Genomic DNA, 25849 nt, shown 5'->3' on the forward strand with positions numbered 1-25849 from the left:
TTTTAAAGTACTGATGTTCTGACCCAGAAGAAGCTATTACTCAAGGTAACAGGTAGTCATTACTCTATTATTACTTCTCATTGGTCAGACCTATATGTCATTAAACTCTGCCTTCAGTTTGCTCTAAACTGCACATTTTTTTTTCCTCTGCTTTGCTGCCATGTTTTGTTGTTATTCTTGAGATCAACTACTAAAGCTGCTTAACATCACCCAACAAGCCATTAAAAGTTCACAACAGCATCTAATACACACAGTAATGTTTCTGTGCAACTTCAAGACAAAAACAAGTTTGATTGGTAGTGGCTAAGACTGTCCAGACATAGCTGAATAATTAGTGTCCACTGGGGTTATGTTGCAGGAGGACAGGGACACAGAAGGGACCAGAGCAAAATAATGAATGCTCTGAAACAGAGTAATTATCTGATCAGGATTCTGTTAAGGTTAAATCTCAATCAATACTGTCTCTGCTCCCCCCCTTTTCCTTCCGATGCTGTCAGAGAGGGGGTGAAAAATAGAGTTCCTCTTCCAGTGGATGAAAAGGTTAAATCATCTACATAACTTGGTTTGCCTGTATTGTTAACTACACAGTTAATATAGTGGTATCATTTTCTTTACTTTGTCAGTTTTATTGGTTTTCAAAGGAAAGGGTACGATATTAAGCATTGTTAATCTTTTTCTGTCTTTGTCCTGACTCGGGTCAATAAAAACTGTTTCTTCTCTGTCGCAGTGGTTCTGGGGAAGTATTCAGATGGATGCTCGAGCTGGAGAATCCATGTACCTCTATGAGAAGGTGAGTACATGATTATTAAATTATTATTTGTGTATCTATAAAAGTAAAAATTATGTACACAAAAAATGGATATGTTATATTTATGTAAGACAACAAACGGTACAAGGAGGATTTTTTTTTTTCTAGATGTGCAAGTACAGCATACAGCCAGTATTTAGAAACAGTTCTCCGATTTGTTTTTTAATTCTAAGCTCTTTTCTTTGTTTACATTGTCCCTGTTCCTGTTTAAATACTTAACTTTTGTTAGTTTGGTGGTTTTAGCTTGCGTATTCCTGACCAGTGGTAAACTGCCATCTGTTCTTTTAAGTCTTGCCATATTAAGTCTTACCCCTTTCACTTCATTATGGAGTTTCCTATCACTCTCAAGCTTTATGCTGGATCCAGATTACACAGTATTATCACAAAACTAGCTGAAGCTGTATAGCTGTAAAACAAATAAATAAATAATTATTTGAACATTTAAAAACCATGGCCGCCCTGCATAACAATCCGTGCTTCATCTTGGACTTCCTCACAATATTGAGGAAGCAACTGTTGTGTCGAAAAACTGTGTCAAGTTCCAGAAAGTGTCCATGATGAACTGTAAAATCTCAGGGTACCTTTCCACATGCAACGTAGAAATGAGGGATAAGATTAAGTGTAGATGATCCATACTGGCCTTTTTGTACTTCTCATTCATTTCATAATTTGCAAGAAATGTTCATGACCTTTTCATTCTTTAGTTTTTACATAGGTTTCTTTGTGTTTACCATGAGCTTTCTTTTTCCTCTCTGCACTTCAGAATGACAGCCCAGCTATGAAGAAAGCAGTGTCCCTCCTTTCCCTCACCACCCCAAACAGTAACCGTAAGCGTCGACGTCTGAAGGACACATTGGCTCAGCTCACCAAAGAAACGGAGATCTCTCCCTTCCCTCCGCGCAAAAGACCGTCAGCAGAGCACTCGTTGTCTATTGGTTCACTGCTGGACATCTCTAATACTCCAGAGACATGCAAGGCTTTGGCAGGTATTGATGGGAGAATGGATGACAGTGTCTTTTATGCAACTCTTGAGCAATTATGTCATATATAAATTTTGCTAAATATTAATGTATCCCTGCAGGCAGCGTTTGTTCTTCCCACTGTGGTTGTGCTTTAGTTGAGTTTTTCTTTCTTCAGATGAAAACTGTACACAACTCTTATTTCCAGAAGACAGAGTAGGAGACAGTTTTGTGACCAAGACTAGGATAGGAAGAAGGAAAACCAGGGAAAGGAGTAGGACAGACAGGGAGGAGAGGAGAAAAAGGTCCCACCTGACTACAAATGCTTGTCAACAACCAGAAGAAGAGCAGCACCAGGGAACTTATGGAGGTTTGGATTTTGAGCAGGACAGTGGTGATACTGGTTGACATTAATTAAGAGCTATTACAAAGTTATTGTTTGAAGGATGACAAACTGCCTTTACAGTAATGTAGTTATCTGGAACAAAACCAAATTGTTTCTGTTTTTTAGTTATGTTCTCAATCACTCCCAGGCCAGCTGAGTGTAATGGAGTACAAATGTGAAGTAGTCACCAGTCGCCAGTTTGTCACCCTCAAACAAGCTAAGGTTTAATTTCTGGATAGCTCAGTGGATAGTGTAACTGTGCATGGCTTAACTATAAAAACCCATAATGAAGAGATTACAAGTATCATTGTATACAAAAAGAAAATCTTAAGCACTGCAACTGACTAGTCACCAAATATTAGAAAATACTAGCCTTACTTCCACTCAATGCAGTACCTTCGTCTAAAGAGCATAGTTTAATACTTTAATTTGGCTTAAAGTGTTGGGGGGGGATAAGATAAAAGCAGAACATGTAACAGATGTCAGATGAAAAAAAATAGCCATTGGCAGACATAAACATAACCACTTAGCTCTGGCACGTTCAGCTTCTGATAACTCAGTTTTAGGAAAAATGCCAAGAAATTTCTCAAGGAAGTCTTCACAGTCAGCACAGAGCAATGTAAGACACGTTTTGTGTGAACGTCTGACTCTCCATTTGGCAAATGGCATGTTCTCTAACTTTGAGAGCACTGGCTTGTAAAGACCAATGAGGTCAGCCAGGCCATGTAAAAGGAAATAATTCTTTAAAGTCAAATAAATATATTTATTAACTCTGTGTACCAACATGAATAAACCAAAACCTATTAAAAACCTATAACCTATATTTTTGCATTTACATACTTCTGTACTGTATGTAATGTCATTCCATTACATACATTGTGCCAGTAACCCGCACAACAGAATTGGCTTACAGTACATAAAAAATATTTATATTAATAATAATAATTTTGTTTTCAGCCAGTCATAGTTATTAACGAGCTATGATAGTGGATGGACACCTGGCACTCTCTGCCTGTACTTCAGTGCACCATTATAACCTTATGTCTTCCTGCCTGGCTTCTTTGTTCCTCCAGAGAGTTCCAAGCCTTCTAAGAGTTCAACTCCGGTTCTTTCCAAGCAGTCAGCCAGGTGGCAGGTCTCCAAGGAGCTCTACCAAACTGAAAGCAACTATGTAGACATTTTAAGCACCATCCTACAGGTAGGTGTGTGTCTGTGTTCACATGGTGTGCACAGTTCTAATATTCCCCCTCAGGTCGACCAGTGTGTTGTCCCTGGCGACAGTTTGAGGCTAAACTATAATCATTAAAGGTTTGTGTGTGTATGTGTGTATTTGCAAGCTGCAACTTGGCCTGTCTTATCAGTTGGTCCCAGCAGAGAGTCAGACAGCTGACCAGTGAGGGAGAAAATGACCTGCCTGACCATTTCTCTCTCTGTCTCCGCTTGAGAATCTTTTACTCTTTTTTTTTTTTTTTTTTTTTTTTGCTTCTTTTCTTTTCTTTATCTTTTTTGGATTTCCTCCATTTTGATGTTGCTTACTTTCAGGTTGCTTCTGTGGCTCTTCCACTGTGATTTTTATCAAAGAAAAACACAGCAGAAACTGACTCCATAATTCAGAGATTCAGAATTTCATGCATGCCTAAAAAAAGATGTAGTGCTGTTTATTGCCACATGTTTCATTGTTCGGTCATGTTTCTTTTTCTTTAGTATTTATAGACACGGGGAATTACTAAAGCAGATGGTATAAGCTCGTGTTTCGAATGACAGTAGACTGATAATTGGATTTCATTTTTCAACCTGAAACAACAATGGCACAGTTGATTGGAGATGGGAAAAACAGATAAAGATAAAATGTATTATACCTTTTCTGTCTTTTCTCACAAGTGATGTCCACATTTACATGAATTAACTTGAACACAACATGATGGCATAAAAGCCTGAAAATACTAAAACTTCAAGCCATTTTCTTCATGTATGATTAGAAGACAATTGAAAAATAATATCCAGAAAATATCCCCATCTCTGGGTACGTTGCTCTGGATTGTCATTTCATCTAAAATGTTGGTCTTTGATTTTTTGACATGTGGATCATTCTTGGTTCTTCATGGTGTATAATAAAGTATTTCCCATATTTATTTTAATCTTTAGCTTTTCAAGCATCCATTGGAAAAAGAGGGACAGGTGGGTGGACCTATCCTGGCTCAAGAGGAGATTAAGACAATATTTGGCAGCATCCCAGACATCTATGAAGTTCATACCAGAATAAAGGTAATGTATCCCCAAACGTCTGTCTTATGCAAAAATCGGAGAAAAGTTTTGTTGTTAACCTTCTGGTCTGTTGATCAGAATGATCTTGAGGAGCTCCTCACAGACTGGTCAGAAAACAGAAGCGTTGGAAACATCATTCTGAAATACGTGAGTTTCTACGTGTTTATACATGATGTATACATGCTATAAAAGTTCACACATGCTTTGGTGGTCAAGGCTGGTCAAAGTCAGAGAGAAATTGATATCGGCATCATGGTGTGTCAAATTACTTAATGAGACTAGTATTTTCGATTCTCAAGTAAACTTCATTCTTCTGTGTGACTCTTCCTTTGTTTTTTTTTTTGTTCCCTTCCTTATAGTCTAAAGAGCTGGTGAAGGCCTATCCCCCCTTTGTCAACTTTTTTGAAATGAGCAAAGAGACCATTGTTCGGTCTGAGAAACAAAAACCACGCTTTCATGCATTCCTCAAGGTATGACCTTTATGTTTGTGTATTTTTGCCTGTCTAGTGGATTTCATGACTTCATGAGCAAAAAAAAAATCTGATACATAAAAAAGCACTCCCCCCCCCCCCCCCCCCCCCAAACTTGATTTAAATTTGACAGATTTTTGCATCCACAGTCTTTTGACTGTTTACTGCTGCAAATACTAAATCTTTCAGAGGAAGTCACATTATGTCCCCTTGCACCTGTCCATCTATGACTGACACTGACTCTCTTCAATTTTTATCAAAACTGCGATCCTTCAACTTGAGTTTTAATTTTGAGAATTTGGCAGGCAACTCCCTCCCTGCAACTTGCCACATCTGGTGAGTGGGTCAGGTGATGAGGTGAAGATTGTGTTGGTATGCATAAAAGACTTTTGCTGTCATTGTGCACTCAACATGGCGCACACCTTCAGTTTAGATTGTTTCCTCTGAATGTTCACTGTCACATACCAGTAGATTTTGCACATTACAGTAGAATCTCTTGTTGACAGTCTGACCCAAGGGGACAAGTTCACAGTGCACAACGAATGCTGAGAGGAAAAAAAAAGAGATAATGTGACCATGCTCCCAGTGTCGCTCTTCACTTAATGTGCTACCCTCAGGCTTATAAACTGTGGACTCTTCAACTGAAAATTACAGTGGTTGTAGCGGGAGACCAGGCTCTCATCACCAGCAATATTTCATTTCATGAATTCAAAACAGAAGCTGATGTTGGCTGTCTGCGTTGCAGTTTCACTGCAGACCTCGAACTTGCGCAAACAGTGCAAGTGGTAAGAACTGAGCTTCCAGGGAACAACATAACAAAAGCTGCCACACTGGATGCTGTCTGAACATGATGACAAGATGACCTTAAACACCCTAATTTAACTGGCCTGTTTCCAGAATTTTTTGATGTCTGCGAAGGTTCTCAGTCATCCAGGTCATCGTAGTCAAAGGAGTTAGCAAAGAAAAGCGTGTGGACTTCTTAAAGTTGCTTGAAGACGTTTCACCTCTCATCCGAGAAGCTTCTTCAGTTCTAAGGTCAAATGGCCGAGAGTCCCAGATTTAAACCCAGTGGGAGTATCCCCCCAAAGAGGGACAAAGGACCCCCTGGTGATCCTCTAATCACATGAGCCAAGGTGTGAAAGCGGGTGTGGGACCTAATCAGCCAGGGTTTCGGGTATGCTCATTGTGAAACCTGGCCCCACCTTGTCGTGATGATCAATTTTCTTTGGCACAGTCTAAAGACTTTTCGCTGGCTTAGAAAATCAGATGCTCAGAAGAAGACTCACAGATTAATAAAACATAAACACCACCTCAGATTACCTAACTATTAAATTGTTTAGTACTTGCATAGCATTTTTCTACTCAAGCACTCAAAATGCTTTCTTACAAGCTTCATTCACCCATTCACATACACATTGATACAAGCACTTTTTTATGTGCCTAAGCTCTTTTAACTTAACACATATACACTCCAATGGCTGCATCAGGGGCAGCTTGGGGTTCAGTCTCATGCCCAGAGATACTCCAACAATCTTGACTACAGACAAGAGGAGCTGGGGATTGAACCACCAACCTTCTGAATGATCAACCTGCTCAACTTCTTGAGCCAGGCCTAAATTGGCTTTCTCCAGTGCATGTAAACATATAAGCAACAGATAAAACAGACATAGCATTTATTACTTTGACATGTGTTGTGATGTGGACAGGTCCTTGTTTTTTATGTTTTGGTTATTTATTTATTTTTTATTCTTTTATTTTATTAACTTTTTTTAAGAATAAATTTTCCAGTTATCACGAAAATTAGGATTTAAATAACCTGCAGAAGTCTAAATCAAGCTTCAATTTTATTTGCTTCCATTATACAGATTAACCAGGCCAAGCCAGAATGTGGCAGGCAGACACTGGTGGAGCTGCTCATCAGACCAGTACAGAGACTGCCTAGCGTGGCCCTTCTTCTTAATGGTAATGCATAAATATATAACCCTTTGTTAAAATAGTTTAGATGAACTTTTTGCAGCAACCCTCCTGGTCTTTTTTTTTTTTTTTTTTAAATCTTTCCCCGTCTACATCTGCCACCATTTTTCTTTATCTCCTGTTGATCCCCATTTGTAACTTCTCTTCCTCTGTATTCTTTTCTGTTCGTATTTCTCTGTGATTTTCATCTCTTCTCTCCTGTCTACTTCTTACAAAACTTTTTCCATTCTTTTCTCTATTCCAGACATAAAGAAACATACATCGGATGACAACCCAGACAAGATAACACTGGAGAAAGCAATTGAGTCTCTGAAAGAAGTCATGACGTGAGTTGGTGTGACCTTAACCTTGCTTTTGTGAGAATTTCTCAGCTAGTGTTGTTTGATCATTTATACATTTTAACACTTTCTTGTGAATTCTCTTTTATCATAATGAGTCTTGACCATCATGCATATTCAAATTGTAGTAATTGACCATTGTTCAGTAAAGATTCGGCAATAATTGAAGCTGTTTAAATCTTGACACATCTGAAGCCAGAATTTTGTGAACTGCTGCAGATATTCTTGGAGCCATAGTCTGAGAAAACAGCTACCTTTTAATACAGGTGTATGCATGTGTAAAGCATGAAATGTGCAATAGTAGAGAATAATAAAACCGTTTGTATAGTTGGTGGTTATGCTACTTAAATTAATTAGACTTTGCAGTTTAACTTTAAGGTCACACCTCTGGACTTTGATCATCTCCAGCTGGAGACGCATTCTATCCAACAGTGCACACATCTGTGATAACCAGTCTCATTTTACATTCTCATGTGGCTTTAACTGGGTCAGATGTTTTAAACAGTTGGCTATAATAATTTCCCCTGAAATTAGCAGAAGTAGTCTGCAAGGTGGAATTCAGTGGAGTGCCACCTTGTCAAATTTTCTTAATGGTCAAAACAGCATTTTAACCAACAGCCAACTGGGTTTTTAATTTTGTGTCATGTACTCGCCTAAGAGAAATGTATTCTCTAACCATTTCGAAGTACTTCACCTCCTCATTACATTCCTAAATGTCCAGCGAACGCACAATCGATCCAATACCGGCTTCCAGTGACTGTATTTGTCAGTACTCTAATATCAGCATACACTGATGCATGGATTCATAAAAGGAAAAATATGCAGCACTAACATGATTTAATACAATTTAAAGGGACCTTCAAGACTGAGGAATGATTTCATATATTGTATGACCTTTTTTTTCCCCTAACTGGCTTAACTTTTTGTTGCAGTTGTTAGCAAATTGCCATGTTCTGTATTTGTGGTTATGATTGACTTTTATCAACAATTAAAACGGAAATAAATACTATCCTTGCAAAACTAAGACAGTTGATAAATTATGAAGCAATTTTGATTTCTTTCCAGTGGCCCACTGAATGATTTTGATTTTTTTTCTTCTTAAGCATTAATAACATCTTTTTGATGTCTTCTCTCTTTAGCCACATTAATGAGGACAAAAGGAAAACTGAAGGCCAGAAGCAAATCTTTGATGTTGTTTATGAAGTTGATGGTTGTCCTGTAAGTTTGAAGATTGCTGCTGTTTACATGTGTGTGATTGCTACACTCATTTTAGTGCAGATTGTGTACTAATTCATTTCTATGCAAAAATTGTGACAGTGAACGTCTGTCTTCTAGTTTTCCTCCAGAAGGCAGGCCCTAACCACTAAACAGACCAGGCAGACTATTTCAGTCATGTGGAGGGGGAACAATAGTATTTGTACTTTTGCAGTTAAAATGTAGTTGCGTTTTATAATGCATCCTAATGTTTTGGGAAGTGGGTTTGTAAGAATAATAATAATTTAGCATTTTAAAGGGACTCGAGAGAAACCAAAAATAAACCACTGGCAAGTCTAAATAACCTGTAAGTGCAAATGGGACTTTGACAGTTTGTCTTCGTCTGTGTCAGGCCTGTGATTGGCTGCCTGTCTAGGGCTACTGCCATCTAAACTATGAGCTAGTTGAGCTGTTGGACATGCCTGCCTCCCTCTTAAACATGTACTCACCATTTCCTCTTCACTTTCTTGCTACTTGCCGTGCTTTCTCTTTCCAGGCCAACCTGCTGTCCTCCCATCGCAGCCTCGTTTACCGAGTAGAAACCATTGCTCTGGGAGATCAGCCATGTGACCGTGGTGAAAATGTCACACTGTTCCTCTTCAATGACTGTCTTGAGGTGAAAATGCATCAACACACTATTAAAGTTTTGGTCATACAAAGACACAGATTCACACTTATTAACCCCTGAACCCACTGTCAATGTAAAGGTTACCTTTACCACACCAGATCTGAAACCTAAGCTGTATTTGAATCTACCTTTGGGCTTAACTAAAAATGTATAAACATTTCTTCATATTTATGTTGTTTGGTAAAGCTCTTTTGCAGCTAAATTAATAATTTCAGTTCAGGTTTATTTATATAGCACCAAATCACAATAACAGTTGCTTCAAGGCACTTTACATTTTAAGGTAAAGATCCTACAATAGTACAAAGACAACTGACAAAACCTCACCATTCACATGACCCGCTATGAGCAAGTGCTTCGGCGACACTGGGAAGGAAAAACTCCCTTTTAACGGAATTAACCTCTAGTTCAGGGAGGGGTGGCCATCTGCCGCGGTGAGCGAATGAAGACAGGACAAAGACATATTATAGAACTGACACTGTAAGTAAATTTGCTTTAAGCTACAGAGACTTTAAGGCAATACTGTTTACGGGTGGGTGGATCATGTTTAAGCACATTTGTGACATTGATCAAGATAAATCGTCCATGCAAAAGGCACAGATTGTCTGTCATTTTGATTTCATTTACTCAACACTTTTGCCATTTAAAAATATCTATATATAGATATAGATATATATAGATATCTATCTATATATAAGTGAAAGTTTTCTTGTACTTATGTTTTAGCTTGCAAAGTTTTTTTGTTTTTGTTTTTAAGCATGGGCTCTTTTTGCATACTTAACTGCATTTTCATAACAATTTCATAACCTTTCCGTGAAGTTGAAGTCATGCAATCCATTTAACCCTTTCATGTATGAATTATAACTTTTCTGAAGTATTTCTATTCATCTTATGCATGAAAAGATAAATAAAAACACTTAAGAAAAAAATCCTGATTGAGGTTGTCATAATTCATGCATGACAGGGTTAAATAACAATAATTACAATGAAACGCATCATACATCTATAGTAACATTAAACGACCAGTGGTTGGCAGGGTATGGAGTGACACATTAGTGTCCAGTGTAGTGGTTTATGTCCAAGTATACCATCAACACTGACACAAATACAAGAAAACAGCCTTTGAATAGCTGTCCACTGTAGTGACCACTATGTGTGAAAGGGTTAAAAAAATATGACGTTCTTTTGGTTCAAAAAGGGTTACTAAAAATATAGGCATACAAAGTCTGCTCTTAAAAACATATGATTGGTGTCAGTCATGCCTCAATCATAACTTTCACTATAAACACTATGAACATTTATGCCACTAGTTCATATTAAGCCAAAGGAAACTTGGGTTTCCTTTTCTTCCAAAGAGTATAACGTGGAGAAACGTGTTTCAAATAAGGTTTTAACAGCAACAACAACAAAATCTCTTAAATATCTCAAAAGCATCTCTTAAGCATCTCCAGAAAAAATCAAGCTACGTCCACACGTACCCAGGTATTTTTGAAAACTGAGATTTTTCTATGCGTTTGCACCTTTCGTCCACACGTAAACGGCGTTTTCGGTCACTGAAAACGGAGATTTTCAAAAACGCTTGCCAGGGTGGATATTTTCGAAAACTCTTTGCATTTACGTGTGGACGAGGAAAACGGAGAAAACGCAGCGTCAAAGGTGTGCGCCTTTTTTGACGTCACATTGTGCGCCACGTTATTGTTTCGGTGAAATGAATTTTTACAATGGGGGACTTAGGCAAAATACTGGTACTGTAATTGTACTCTCTGCAGTGTTTAAATGCTTACATATACACACACAGTTACTGTCCCTCCACACATAGGACTCGGTTCTGCTTCTATGCGCCATCTTTGTTTACTATTTCCCACCCAGGCTTCGAGACTTCTGATTGGCCAACATTTCTACACGGTTAGGAATATATCGCCACCTGTTGCTTTGGCATGTTCCTAGCAGCGTTTTCTTTCATTTCTGCGTTTACGTGTGGACGGGATTATTTTTTAAAACGAAAACAGAAAATCTCCGTTTTCAAAAATACCCGTGTACGTGTGGATGTAGCCTCAGATGCAGACCATTACCATTTCTTTTGTCTGTTTTTTGGACTTATATGAATCTACTTGAGACAATAGGGTGACGGTGGAGTTTGAAATTGATACCGTAGGTGTTTCTACTAGGGGCAGCACTGGCAGCAGTCGGTATTTTTAATTGGGTAATTACTCCCTGTTCAAACACTTATTGTAAGTGTTGGTCTGCTATTGTGATTAAGAATAATCGAATGCTATATTAATAGTAATCGGTGCAGAAGTTATCGTCTTTCAGCTGTAATGCGTGGTTTAAAGTTGTTACGTAGTCATAGTATGATGTAGATTCTTTGTCACACAGGGGGCCAGCTAGATTTACTTTTGCTGTTAGTGGTGTTTTCCATCTGTGACTTTAGTCTTATCATAGGGCTTACTTTTCAAAATTCTCCTAAAATATCCCTTGCACCCAAGATTGCTTATCTGGCCTTGTATATGTTGAGCTGTTATGTTTCCCAACAAAAATGATAAAGATAAAAAGAAGCCAAAGGCTTCAGAGGTTTTAGGAGAGTCTCACAGCGTGTGTCTCAGAATATGCTGTGCAAGTCTCTTGCCAAATCAGGAATGTGCAGTCTATCACTGCTGACACAAAGTGTGTGTGTTAATTAGCAGTGGGTCAGCATGGGAACATGGCAGGCAATCATGAAAGAGACGAGGTTAGCGGCTGCGCTGATTCAGAAGTGTCAGTGACGCCTCCTAATGAGCCTGTCTGTGTGTTCAGCAGCTACACTGTGTGTGTTTTAATATATAGAATGGCCATTGTCATGAGTGGCCTCACTACTCTCTATCATCAGCAACCATTGATTAACTCTTGACCTGGAATGTTGTGTTGTATTTTATCCTCTCCCACATCTCCCTCCTTTCTTCTCTGCCTCTTCTATCTTCCTTCTCATCTCCTAATTAACGTGACATTAATGAGTTGCATCGTTTACCTCTATGAAGGCATCATTGATTTATTGCCAAGCAATCGATAGCAGCTTCACCCACATACTGCAAAATGCACCCACACTCAAGGGATGTTACTTTGAAGTTGACTTTCACACTTACCTCCAAAGTTGGTGCCTGCATCTCTACAGATTGCAAGGAAGCGACACAAGGTGATCAATACATTCAAGAGTCCGCTGGGACAGACGAGACCACCGCCCCCACTGAAACACATAGCATTAATGCCGCTGTCTCAGATTCGACGAGTGCTGGACTTGCAAGACACAGAAGGTAAAATTGGCAAAATGTACAGTTGCATCTTAACATTTCATCTGCAAGTCATCTCAGTGTCAATATGATCAGTTGTAAGTGGAGCAGAAGATTAAATAATTTCATTTCTAAGTTTTATTTTTGAAAAATCCTGTATCATGCTTAAATGCTTTTAAATGCATGTCTTTTGTGGTAGCCCCGTAAAAAATTTTAAAGAAACTGTCAGCTTCCAACTAACTGAAAATGTTAGTTATCTTTAATTAATTAATTTAATTTATTGTTTTTCCCTCAAACAGTCCATCTGAACAATCGCAGGTTTTGTTTGTTGTTATAATCCCTTTTCTTCATTTGTTTTTAAGAGAGTACTTTGTTTACTTACACTGCAGCTAAACAAGGACACCCTGGCTGTAGAAGTACAGAGCTAACTAACTTTAGAAGATATCCACTCAGTCTGTCTGACTTGGACCGCTGAAGCCTCATTAGATGAACTTTTGAATATTCTTTTGCACAAGATGACTCTGGCTTCTGTAACCCATCACCCCCAGCAGTCTTAAGTGTTACCATCACTTCTTCCTGCTCATCTCTTTTCAACAGTTTCTTCTCCCATCTCCTCATCCCACACACTCCCTTGATCTTCCTTTTTTCTTTCTCATTTCTTTCTCTTCTCACTGCCTGATTTCTTTTTTTCTTTTTCTAAAGCCCCTTACTTTTGTCACTGTTAATTATCTTCCCTCTTGCACCGTCACTGTCTGTCCTGGTCTCACTCTTTCAATTCCTCCCTTCAGAGTGTGTGAATGCATTCGCCTTGGTGGTTCGCCCTCCGACTGAACAGGAGAACTTGTTGTTCAGCTTCCAACTGGCTGGAGAGGAAACGGTTAAAAGCGCCTGGCTGCGAACACTTTGCCGCCATGTAGCCAACACCATCTGCAGGGCTGATGCGGTGAGAAGCAACACACTCATACATAAAGAGAAAGAAAGCAATGGATGACATTTTTTGTTCGAATGTATTTGTTTCATACATTTGTATATGAGAAGACGGGGCATGTTTATGACATGTGGTTAGATGTAGGAATGCATATTGTATATCGTAGTTATTGTTCATGGAAACAAAAATGAGAAATCATATAAAAGATTAACAGTTATTTAGTGCTTGTGGGAAATGGTAGAAATCAGACTTCTCGGGTGTTGATTAAGCTCATGCATTGTTGAGCTGACTGGCAGATGTTAATTTGAGATTCTGCAGTTTGCAGAGTACTCAGCAGGGGGCGATGTTGGCATCTGTTCTGCCTAAACGGCACACAGCTGCATTCCTAATGCTTTTTTCACTGGGTCAGAGCTGCAATGTGAATACCAATGAGAGGACTTCAGCTTGTTAAAAAGCCCACTGCAGGGTAAGGGAGAGAAGGAAATAAAGACTGTGTTAATCCTCCTCCACATACCAGCCTACTAGTTCGACAACAGAGTAAAATGTATCCATCTGTACTGATTACTTGAATTGCACTCTTCAGGTCATGATTTACTATACTGAGTTTGGAACCTTTTTTTGTATTTTGTCGTCTTGTCTTGCAAACAGGAAGACCTTATTCAGTGTACAGACCCAGACTCACTGCAGGTCAGCACCAAGGATATGGACAGCACCTTGAGCAAAGCCTCCAGGGCCATCAAGAAAACCTCCAAAAAGGTAAAGGCCAAAGAAGTGGCTTTTAATAAGGAATCCTTCCAATATTGACCCCTAAATATTAATGATTTTAATATTTGGTGGAAGGCTCCAAAAATTGACTCAGCGGGAGGAAAGAGACGGGCAGCATGAGTATAAAACCTTACATTCTTAGCAGTTTTGTTTTTTGTTTGTTTTTTTGGATGTTCTAAAGAGAAAAGTAGGTGTGATGGATATAGAAAGGGCTAATGGAAAAAAACAGCAGCACGATGGAAAAACTCGTTTCCCTCTCTGATGTCACACCTGCTTTTGTGGAAGATTTTCTTCTGCTGATGTCCTGCATGTTTGAATCTATAGCTCAGGGAGTTTTCTCTAGCTGCAAAGCTTCAGAAGCAAGTTGATCAGAAAGTTCCAGAAATGGTCCAATAAAAATCAAAAAACATACCTACTTCATCTCAATCACCTGTACTATTGTTAATATGGCTGGTAGTAACCTGGAAGTCCCTTACACGTCTCCTTGCACTTCTGTAGTGTGTGCTGGATTTATTCCAGGGTGTCAAAATGGTCATTTTTCAACTTGATTTTCATTTTTCAGAAATGGATGAAAAGCTAGTTTTGGCCAAAATAAAAAAGTTAGTTTGAAACAGAAGCTTATGTCTGCAGTCATGTTTGATTGAACTGCAAAGTAATAGCAATGTGGATAACGGAAGGCCTTCTAGAGTGATCTAAAAACAGTTGGTGTGCTGGGATCTGTCTGAACGTGTCTGAGTAGATGATCTTGAATGGGAGGTTGTCAGTTATTATTTTAGCTGTTAGTCCAGGTTCTATATACTAATTTATGTTAGTTTTGACACAGTATATGATAATGATTTAACAAATTGAACAAATTGTATATCAAAGAACACCAAATTACCAGATGTTGACTAAATGCCTGCTCATTAGATGAGCAGTGGTTTTTGTTGTGGGCACTTCTTGTCATAAGTGTTTTTGTAATTATTGAGGCCTTTGCCCTTTTTAAAAAAATGAAATGTGATAATTTAACAGATTGTACTTTGATAATGACAGCTTTTACATATTTGTACCCATGCTCTGCCGCGTACAGATGCTTCAATGCCAGAAAAACTGCACGTAGGTTTTTTTCACTGTGTTTGGAAGAAATAAATCCTCTAGTTATGCAGGTGGCTTCAGCAGTGATGGACACTAAGAGCAAATGCAAAATGAGTTACAGCTACAGATACTCTAAATGAAGTGGCTGAAAATAGAACCTGTTGAATGCAAAAATATCATGCGGCGCCTATGACAAAGATGAAGAGCAGGTGTTCTAGAAGTGTTAGAGTTTTCATGGTGCAACAAGTGGACCAAAGTGGAGCCTTGTAGTGAGCTTCTTTTTTTTTCTTTTCCCTTTACACATATGACAGAGACCTGCCAACAAAACAGAAATTATTGACATTTTCCGTGTGTTTGTGTGTGTGTGTGTGTAATAGGTGACAAGAGCGTTTTCTTTCACAAAGACCCCAAAGCGTGTGATCCAGAGGGCATTCATGGCCAACAGTCCTTCAGATGAGAAAAGCCAGAGGCTGAGCTGTGAAAACCGCGTCGGCAGCAGCACCACGTTGGCTGTAAGTTCATTTATCTATATGGCATTATTAAGTCTGGTACTAGCTAACACAAGGTGTGTTAATAATGTAGCCAAACTGAGATCATCTAATTTCTAGTGTTATAATACTCACACTCACCATCTGTATAACTCAGTTACTACATTTTGGTGTGTGTACGTGTGTGCTAAATGATGAAAGTGATGGATACTAAGAGGTTGTCCGTCTCTCTAACCGTCTATCTGTCCACCTGTTCCTTATTGCTTTTCTGTTTTCTCCATCTCTCTCCCTTTGCTGAGAATCAGGTAATTGATCTCTCCATCAGACACATCCAATTGGTGTCAGTTACTTTCATCTAACTTGATTAGAAAGCAGAAAAAGGGCTCGCGGTCTTAAATGTGCTGCGACTTTCTTCTCTTTGGCAGAAAAATAGTCCTATAGTCTTCTTGCTTATTTTCCTTTTTGCGCGTTTCAGTGGTTAATTTAATCATAATGTATTCTAAAACCCTTGAGTGTGTAGTATTAGAACAACATTATCACATTTTTACCTTTTTGATAAGTATCTCAGGTAACTTGCTTCTTTCTAATGGTACATGCATGTAAATGCAGACTGCAGTATGGCAGAATAATCCATGGGTAAATGCTCAAAGCTTATTGAGTCAGATTAATGGCAGTATGTAGAGCTCCTCTTGTAAACAGCAAGTGAAAAAGATTTTAGAAACTAGACAAAGTACAACTTTTGGTGCTGGCTTATGAGGACTAGAGATTTATGTCATTATTTTTTTATTTATTTTTTTTTTACTATTTTTTAATCAGATGGAGTTTCTTTCCTGTAACCCCATAAATTATTTTCAATAGTGGCTAAGAATAGTTTTTTGTGCGAGGAGTTGAATGTTATCTTTCTGACTGAACAAAAGAAAAAACAAGCAAAGCTAGTATTTGCACATTGTGTAGTTAGAAGAGATTAGGATTTAGTGGCTTCTACCAGAAGTTGGCATTGCAGATTGCAGCTAAGTGAACAATTTCTCTCCTCAAGGTCCCAGTATACCTGCCTTGCTGGTTGCTTTGCACACCGCCGGTAATGCTATTGCACAGCCGCATGCTCACTGTTGTGCTGCAGTATTCTCCTGAATAATGGGTGTCAGAGAAAACCTCTTCATCAGTGCTGATAAATGGAAGAAATCAAAACTGGAAGCAAAAGAATTGCTTAGGGGGGTTTGTGTGAGGTTTTGTCTTTTCCCCCCACAAAATCTCATCTTTTCAAACTGTTGCAAGTTTGAAAAGGTGAATCTCTGAACTTGTATGTCATATGTCAACCCATATGTCATTAAAATTGCAAGAAAACTGACACAAATGTATGGTAGCGCCACAGGTTATAGAAATTGAGAGGTGCTTGAGCGACAGAAATGGTGGCTGTGGCGTCAATTTGACGTCAGCTTTGTCGTACAGTGTCATTCGCACTGTACGATGCAGCATGGCAGATATAATGGGGTCCTTGCCTTTTCAGGCACATAGGAAAACTCATCTGTTCTGTAATGTAGAACCACTATGATACTACATGGTAGGATTTGCCTTCAGATGATTATACACTAATAAAAACATAATTATTTTCCATTTCTGCCAGTTCATCCACAAAGAAATCCTATAAACAGCCTTCAGTTACTGTACTGATCTGTGTTTCTTTGATGTTTTGGCTCGTCTGTTTTCTTGCCCTCTTCTTTTCCCCCCCTTCATTAAGTGTAAAACCCTGCTCCGTTTGTTTCTCCCTTTTGTTATGTACTTTAGATGCCTCGCGCTGCCTCAACATTCAGTTTGAATGATTCTACCAAAAGCAGTGCCGTGGTGCAGCGCTCTAACTCTCTGGACCACCCTCCAATCAGATTCAAGATCCCTGATCGTATGCGAACCCCCTGCACTCCCCCCAAAAATCCTGTCCCCAAAATTGCTTCTGAGTTGAGCCAAGACCCCTAGCTTAATGCTTGCTCTGTCACCAGAGAATCTAAGCCCATTTTTAATGATTCTTTATTTAATCAACCAGCACTAACTCATTCCAGCCTCCCTGTTTCCTGGGAGTCGTCCTGTTTAAATCCTCCCACCTCTACTTCTGCTTCAGCTGTCCAAAACTCCACACAGCTCAACTCTAAACATTCCCGACCCAAATCTCGACAACATTTGTCCAGACCGCTGCCCTCTGTAAGATTCCAAGCAAGCTCCCCAGGTCCTCAACCTTTTAATGCCAAACGTAGGGTCTTTCCTGAGTCATGCAGAAATCCTCAAGTTCCCATGGATCCACAGAAGGCTGTCGTGACCAGTCCTCGCAAAGAGACTCTGCTTTAAATGATCGCTGAGCTTTGTCCTGGAGTTTGACGTGAGCAGACATTATTGTTGTCCACTTTCAGTCTCGGGTGCACCAATTCATTTTCCGTTTTAAACTAATCCTCATTAAACTGTCTTGGCACATTTGCCTTTTTAATATCAGAGTATCACTGGTGCATTTCTAGTCCCAAATCAACTCCTTAGAAGCTGAGACCCTGCAAAATGAAAAATACAAATAAAAGATTTGCTCCACAGCCCAAGTCGGATCGACACAGACGAGATTCCATCAGTTTGTGTATAATGCTTCTCTCCACTGGAGATTGGTATAGGTGTAAAGGGTGGAGATTTTAAGGGTTGATTTGGAGTAATTTTTCTGAAGAATTTCTTAGATTACAGAGTGGTGGTGGTGGTGGTGTTGGTGGTGGATGGGAATATTCACCAGGTGGTGTACAGTGTACATGTTAGTAATGAGCAGGGGTCATGAAGAGCTGGGACTGTCATTCCAGATTGATACCTCTTATTTTGGGGGTGAGATTTAGATGTGAAGTCTTGATTTCACAAACAGATTGTTTCATTTTGCATTGAGCCAACTCATGAATATTAAAAAGGAATGATTCAGTTACCGTTACAACTATAAGACAGGATGATTTGTCTCTTATCGATCTTTATTTTGATCAAAGCCGTTCTTTTTAGTGCCACTTGAAGAAAATATCAAGAATAAAAATCAAAATGTCAAAGTCTTTAGTTTTTGTATGCAGTGAGCTTTGTGTATTTCGGCTAGTTTACACACAAACAGCACACTAAAATTAAAATGTCAATGTATTCACAATGTCAGTGTGACTTTTTAATGTGAGCTTTAATGTTTAGTGGCAGGTCAGCTGTTATCTGTAATACATTTTAACCACATGTGATGCCTGAGTCACCAGGCACACAATGCCTCATATTAGCTGAAGCCATTTAAAGGACCAGTGTGAAGGATTTTATGTGGCATTGAGGTTGCAGACACTCTTGGTGTTGCCCCTACCTGATGCCCCTTTTTTCTGGCACATATTCTACAGAACTCGATTAAAATGTACCATTTCGTCTCTGGTTTGTGTTTGTGCTTTGTTTTGGGTTTTTTATTTATTTATTTTTTTACATGGGCATTTTGCTCAGTCACAAATGGTCATATGGGAAAGAATTGCAAATGAAGTGAGAATTGCACTGATGCAAAAGGAGAATTCCTTGATAATGATACCAGCTTTTTATAGAAAGTGTTGTTTTGATTAGGTGCACTTACAAAAAAGACACCCATCGCATCTTAAATGCAGGCATCATGTAGATAATGATACGTGTGGCAACATTCCTGCATAGGCAACCCAAAAGCAATGAGCAGGGGTTTGTTTTTTTTCCCCTTGAATCTGCCATCATTGTTTTGCTAGAGCTGAAATGAGAAACTATAGATACAACAATAGTAGCTGTTGTTGAGTGTACTCAAGAAGTGTCTCCTCTAGATCAAGAAGAAACAACTTTATCGACAAAGAAAGCAAAATTTAGACACATTTGTACCTTAACAGAAAGCTTCAAATACTTACGTTTTCACACGGAAAATGGACTTGTAGGCTTGAAATATTTTTGAATTCGTTGTTTTGGTTCTCACCATTATCATACTTCTTGCAGTGATCAAACTAATCAAACTAAAACTTGAAGAAGTCTTGATTCTTGAAACTTCAAATGCCCTCACAGATTGGGGGAACAAAAAAGCTTCTGTATCACTGTTATGATGAACTCTGCTTAATTTATTCCAATAAGACACACATCTATGCAAACTGTAATGTTTAGAGTAAAAATGCCTCTGTATGACACTGGCGCTATATCACTGTAACTAGGCATAAATCTGCTGATGTGCATTTTCACACAGGGTATTTGGAAAAACTGTGGCTCTGATGAAATGCTTGTGAAGAGCACTTGCCATGTGTGTAAAAGCCAGGTGGAAAGCTGCTGAAGTGTGATTGCATTGGCAAAGGTTGCACATCTCAATTAGTTTGGTGCCAGGTTTGGACTGAAAGGCATAGAGACTTGAGTAACAATGTTTGTCTCTTTGCATTCAGTAATTAAAATGAGGCTGCACCACATAAACTAAACTTTGTACTTGGTGCATACGCGTACGCGTATGACTCACACTCCCAGTCTTAACTCTGAGTCAAGCTTGAGTATACAATGCCTTTAGAAAGTATTTTAAGTATGTCTTTGCAGGCGTTGTTTAAATTAAAATTGATTTAAAAGTTGTTAAATACCAGTGTTGATCACCAGTCTACATCCAGCAAAATGTATATGACTCTGTGAAAAGCAATGCATTTTGCAACAAAGAGAAATTGCTGTAAGAACAACAATTTTAGAAGAAACACTCTGTCCGGTGCTTAAACACATTAAATAGAATATATGTGAAACGATGAGGAAAAATAAGATGATTCTCTAGTAAAATGTTTGAGAACTCCAGCACAGACAAGTCTACATCACCTGGCCTTATACCATCTATCAGTGATTACCTCTGTAAGAGATTCTACGAAGTACTTGCTTGGGATTCTGCATACTTAATGTGAGTGATAAATTTAGGAATTTACAATATTGTTTTCAAACAGTTGCTGTGGAGTAATGGGCAAACATAGAAATTATATCAACTTCATTATATCAGATTAAGAACTATGCATTCAAAAACTGAAAGAACCTGAATATTTTCTGAATGCAAAGATAACACAAGTAAACACAAAATGCAGTTTATAAATAAAGGTATTTATTAAATATTTATTATATATTTATTAAATGAGAAGAAATCCAAGCCTGTATGGCCTGTGTGGAAAAAGTGATTGCCCCCTAAACCTAATAACGGAAGTGTTTGATAACTGATGATGATGATTCTTTTAGCACTGTGGAGCAATTTTGGCTCACTCATCTTTGCAGAATTGTTGGAGTTCTGCCACACTGGATGGTTTTTGAGCATGAACTGCCTTTTTAAGGTCATGTCACAGCATCTCAATCGGATTCGGGACAGGATTTTGACTAGGCCACTCCAAAGTCTTCAATTTGTTTTTCTTGGACTTGCTGGTGTTTTTCGGATCATTGACCTGCTGCAGGACCCAAGTGCACTTTCAGCTTAAAGTCATGAACAGATGGCTGGATACTCTTGTTCTAGATGTTTTGGTAGACAGCAGATTTCACGGTTCCATTTACCACATGGTTCCATTTACCACAGCAACTCTTCAAGGTCCAAACAACCCCAGACCATCAAACTACCACAGTCACCATATTTTATGGTTTGTATGATATTCTGTGTCTGAAATGCTTGACCTCTTGGATGAGTCGTCATCCAAGAGGTCATGAGTGGTAAACCTGGGAAGGTCTCAGTTACTTTGTTAGTTTGTTCCTGAATCTCCTGGGATTGTGACATGATGTCTGGCTTTTGATGATCTTTTGGTCTACTCCACTTTGTCAGGCAGGTCTGATTTAAGTGATTTCTTGATTGACAACAGGTGTGGCAGTAATCAGGCATTTGGGTGGGTAGAGAAGTTGAACTCAACTTTCCAAAGACGTGATACACCACAGTCAACTTTTCACACAGGGCAGTGTAGGTTTGGATTTTTTCCCCCTTAATAATAAACACTTTTATTTAGAAACTGCGTTTTGTGTTTACTTCTGTTACCTTTGTCTAATATTTGGATTTGTTTGATCTGAAACATTTAAGTGTGACAAACATACAAACTGTACATGTAAGCTGATTTAATTATCCAAATTGCATGATAATGCATCGCAATTTCTGCAATATTTTCAGTTTATTAGAGCTTATTGCTTTGTTTATGTCAGCTTTCAGTGATTATGTAGTGATTTCATTGTACACTTGTTACAATGAGTGTAGAGTGATTGTAATCAGGAAAACAAATGCAAGCAGTCAGATAATCAACAGATTATCTAAATTACCTTAGTGGGAGGTGAAACATTAAATTGCCATTTAATTGTGGGAAAAGTTAAATGTCCAATTGATACAGATCTTCATTCATATTTATGAGTACCCAAATACAAAGTCTAATAAACATTTCAAACTGCCTTCTCAAAAAAAAAAAACTTGGTACCTGCAAGAATTGATTTCTTCATATTTGAATAAAAACTAAGGTGATTACCACCTCTTGCAGAGCTAATAATCATATTTAAAGCACCGTGGAGGCTACTTGGGCAGTTGAAAAACCCAGTTACTAATAACTGCTTGCCCTCGCCTTTCTTGTCTTTTAGTTTGATTGGTTAGATTGTTGTTGTCAAGATCTTCAAAATTATTCAGGTGCTTCTGGTCTTGTGGTTAGACACTTCAATCCCATCCTCTTGGACTGTATGTGGTGATGGTCCTTGTTCTGCACTGAAAATCAACTGCAGTTTGGAGATTCAAGGATTTCCTGAAGTCATAGGTCAACAGACTCTAGGGCTATTTTATGTTTTTTATTTTTCCCTTCTGTAGACTTCTGTACTGTGGGATGTGTTTTTGAAACTGAAGGAGTCACCTCCTGCCTACGATTAGACTCTGGATTTAATGCACTTGCTCACTGGCTTCACTTTTCAGGCCCTTTAACGCCTTTCGTGGTTTGTTTGTTTGTTTTTTTTAAATGGACAGTAAGGGCAAGTGCAATATTTTTGTCATCTTTCCCCCTCACCCCCCAACAGCCAGTTCTGCCAGATGACTTGTCCCTCTTTGAGTCTAGTTCTGCCAAACGCTCTTCCTTTCTGCTGTTGACAGCAGATTGGTTCTCTTTCTAATATTTTAGCATTTTCTTCATATAGAGCACCCTAAGGTGTCTGCTGTTAAGGTACTGTATAAATATGGTTGACTGTGTACAAACACATAATAGGTAAAACTGCCGTTCTCATATTCCCTTGCTGAAACCTATTTTTCCAAGTTGCATGAAATACCTCCACCCATATTAGATTTTTCTTGTAGCAGATCCAGTTTCCTATATGATAACAAGTTCAGTTGCAAACATAAATATAGGAAGTAGTGTTTCAAGAAACCTGAATCACTCTTTAACGGGGCAATTGGGTATTAACCTATAACTAACTATAAGTACTTTTACTTCCATGTCTGTCATTTTCTTTTAAAAAATAAATAAATAAATCTCTCTTCCATTTACAGGCACACCACTCACCCTCCATGGTCCATCTGCCTACCATGTTTGAGAGGAAGTATCACACATTCAGTCGTTCAACCACCCACCTCTTCTGAAATGCTTCTGTTTGAAGGCACCAGCAGGAGTCATTACTAGCCTTTTCCACCTCGTTTGCCTTGACTGACACTAACAGCAAGATTTGACCACATAGGTCGATTTGCATAAAGTTAAAGCTACCTGTAAAGTACGACAAACTTGTATTTGTCCAAACTGGTGCTTCAGGCTTACACACATTTAGCCTATCCAGAAGAAATGGCTTTAAGCCATCATAATGCACTGAATGTAGGGACTTACTGATATTTGCCAGTATCAGAACTGTCCTGCAGTTGTCTGTGGCTTCCTATCTGAAATATGAGCAGCAGTGGGGGCAAGCTGGTCATAATTTTTATGCTTTATCCAGCTAATATTAGTCATTTTGCTGCGAACTTCCAGGAAGCCAGAATACCATTCTTAACTTGGCAAGATAGGGTAGTATTGTTTTCTTTTTCTTTTCCCAAACTCACAATGTTTGAATTAAAACTGCATCACTAGGGCCTAACTGGAACGGTACTGTGCCATGTTTGTTTTTGATAGCCACTGCTTTGGTCCAGTTTGACTTAATTTTAAAAAAATGAAGGACAAATTTTTAGTTTTTCTTGACATTTTCTGTGTGTGTCTGTGTACTAGTTACATTTTCAGTGTTTCTGTTTCCCTATTCAGCTTCCTGATTTCTAAGCAACTGCTCAGTGCTGTTCGTGGTTATAAGCATAGACCAAGTTTCATCATGTTTGTATACATGTGGTTTAAATGGGAATTTAGTCCCATCCACGTTTGTTGCTAAATGCTATGGTAAAGTAAATTACATTCAATTTTGAAGTTAGGTTTTTTATTTAACAGGGGAAAATAGTTAATCTCTTGTGTCGACTTGTTTTGCCCTTTTTTTTCTTCTTTTTTTTTTAAATTAACTCACTTTAACTGACATTTGTTATTGTTTTATTGTAGTGTTGTAGGTTTTCTTTCTCTGAATATAATAATATTGTAATTAACTCACCTTGTTAATGTAAACTTAAGCTTCCAGCTTTTATAAAGCTTCTATTTTAACATTTGAGAGATTCAGTTCTACAGATCAAAACCATATGTACACTTGTACCTGTTTTAAAAGCCTTTTTACACAACATCTGTATCTGTGCGTATATTTGAGAAGTGATGCTGCCTTGGTGTACATATTTATTCTTAGTACCTTTTTGTGTTTTGTTTTTTCCCTGAATTACATTATTTATGTTTGTTCTCTCGTATTTTTAAGGCTCTTCTCACCAAGCCTAATCATTTCTAGTTCTTTTATCTCAACATTAAATGCACTTAAAAATGTATGTTTTCATTTCATGAAAATGTAGGGGTTGATGGCTAAATACGTTAAGTCATTTGTGTTAAAATAAATTCATTTATTTACTATATCCCTGAAAATGTTCATGTCTCTGAATAAACATGACAAAAGTTAAATGTAACGAATCTTAAACCTTTAAAGTCAAGTGTATCATATTTGATCAGAGTGATATATATATTTTTTTTTTTTTTTTGTCCCACCAGTAAAAACAAAATAAATAACACGATAATTAATAAACCGGGGAAAATATGTAGCAAATATGATGCAAATTAACCCATATGTAAATTAATATTTAATTTATGTGGTTTTTGTAATTCAGCAGAAGGTTCAGTAAAAAAAAAATTGGTAGTTATTTCATGGTTCAGGTTTTAAAGGGTTAAATTCTTGCCATTAAAAAAATAGATCTAAGTCAAGCTACTACTACTAAATGAGTTTCAGTAGGGCTTGAAATGCTCAATTCTCAAAATATTCACTTGAAGGCCTGTTTATCATTTGCATACTACTTTGAAAGAAGCTCATGAATGTTCCTCAGCACTCATCTATACTCATTTGATGTAGGAGTTAGTTTAGAAGTTTCTGGATCCCCCTAGACAAAAAGTGCCTTTCCCCTGTTTCCTTTCCCCCTTAAATCAGAGCTGCTGCTTTAAATTCATTTTTGAACCAACAGAATCAGTTGGTTCTTTGAAGAAAGTAAACCTAGTCCAGAAATACTGACAAATAGGGAAAACTGGATAACCAGCAGGTCTTTTGCTTAAGGTGAGATTTTTAAATGTGCACAATCTGGCAACAATGAGGCCAGTAAGCAGCACTACTTTAACACTGATCTCGTATTGATCACTGATGACTAAACTCTACATGTAGGTTTTCCACTGCAAAAAATAGGAGCCTGATTCACAGACCATAGCATAGCATTAGCTCTCTCCCCTTTACAAAAATGTGATTATGCCATTAGTATCCATTCTCCGTGGTACTTACTCTATTGTAAAGCTGTAATTGTGCATAATTACTTAATGAATTTCTTTAAAGTCGTCCCTTTATGTTAGCAGTTGTGATTTGCTGGCTGTTAATGTTCATGAAATCCAAAATAGCAAAGCCAAAAAAAAAAGGCTTTCTGAACTTTGACACAGCTTAAAAGTTCTAATTAAAAAGATGCTAAAATTCTCTCTGAGTTCATACTCCCAGCACACACTCAGACCTCAGCTGCATGTCCTCTTGCCCTTAGCTTAACTATAATCACATTAGCTGCCGCAGACTTTCTCACACTGAGTGGAGGTGCGATTTGAATGGTGAACATTTAGTTTTAGCCACATTAGTATTTCATGTCATGGCAGTGGGTTGAGAAGGGTGTTCCTGTTTAGTGCTCTTCACATGTAACCTCTTCAGAGTAT

General features: G+C 38.2%; 1 protein-coding gene across 2 annotated transcripts in view; it reads left to right on the forward strand.

Moving 5' to 3' along the window:
• ect2 (epithelial cell transforming 2) overlaps positions 1-24466 on the forward strand; it is a 38543-nt gene extending 14077 nt beyond the window's left edge. The window contains exons 10-24 of one of the 2 annotated variants that reach the window (XM_063466716.1): positions 728-790; positions 1572-1794; positions 3226-3350; positions 4298-4417; positions 4496-4564; positions 4777-4887; positions 6753-6849; positions 7106-7187; positions 8339-8417; positions 8950-9069; positions 12227-12365; positions 13130-13284; positions 13918-14025; positions 15486-15620; positions 23065-24466. In XM_063466716.1, the coding sequence (XP_063322786.1) occupies positions 728-790; positions 1572-1794; positions 3226-3350; positions 4298-4417; positions 4496-4564; positions 4777-4887; positions 6753-6849; positions 7106-7187; positions 8339-8417; positions 8950-9069; positions 12227-12365; positions 13130-13284; positions 13918-14025; positions 15486-15620; positions 23065-23154 (1716 nt within the window). In that variant the 3' untranslated portion in view covers positions 23155-24466. Of the gene's footprint in view, positions 1-727; positions 791-1571; positions 1795-3225; positions 3351-4297; positions 4418-4495; positions 4565-4776; positions 4888-6752; positions 6850-7105; positions 7188-8338; positions 8418-8949; positions 9070-12226; positions 12366-13129; positions 13285-13917; positions 14026-15485; positions 15621-17381; positions 17989-23064 lie in introns of those variants that run through there. The other variant, XM_063466715.1, reaches the window with a different exon arrangement.
• The last annotated feature ends 1383 nt before the right edge of the window (positions 24467-25849 follow it).

The sequence above is a fragment of the Pelmatolapia mariae genome, linkage group LG23, assembly GCF_036321145.2.
Source record: "Pelmatolapia mariae isolate MD_Pm_ZW linkage group LG23, Pm_UMD_F_2, whole genome shotgun sequence".
Classification (NCBI taxonomy): Eukaryota; Metazoa; Chordata; class Actinopteri; order Cichliformes; family Cichlidae; genus Pelmatolapia; species Pelmatolapia mariae.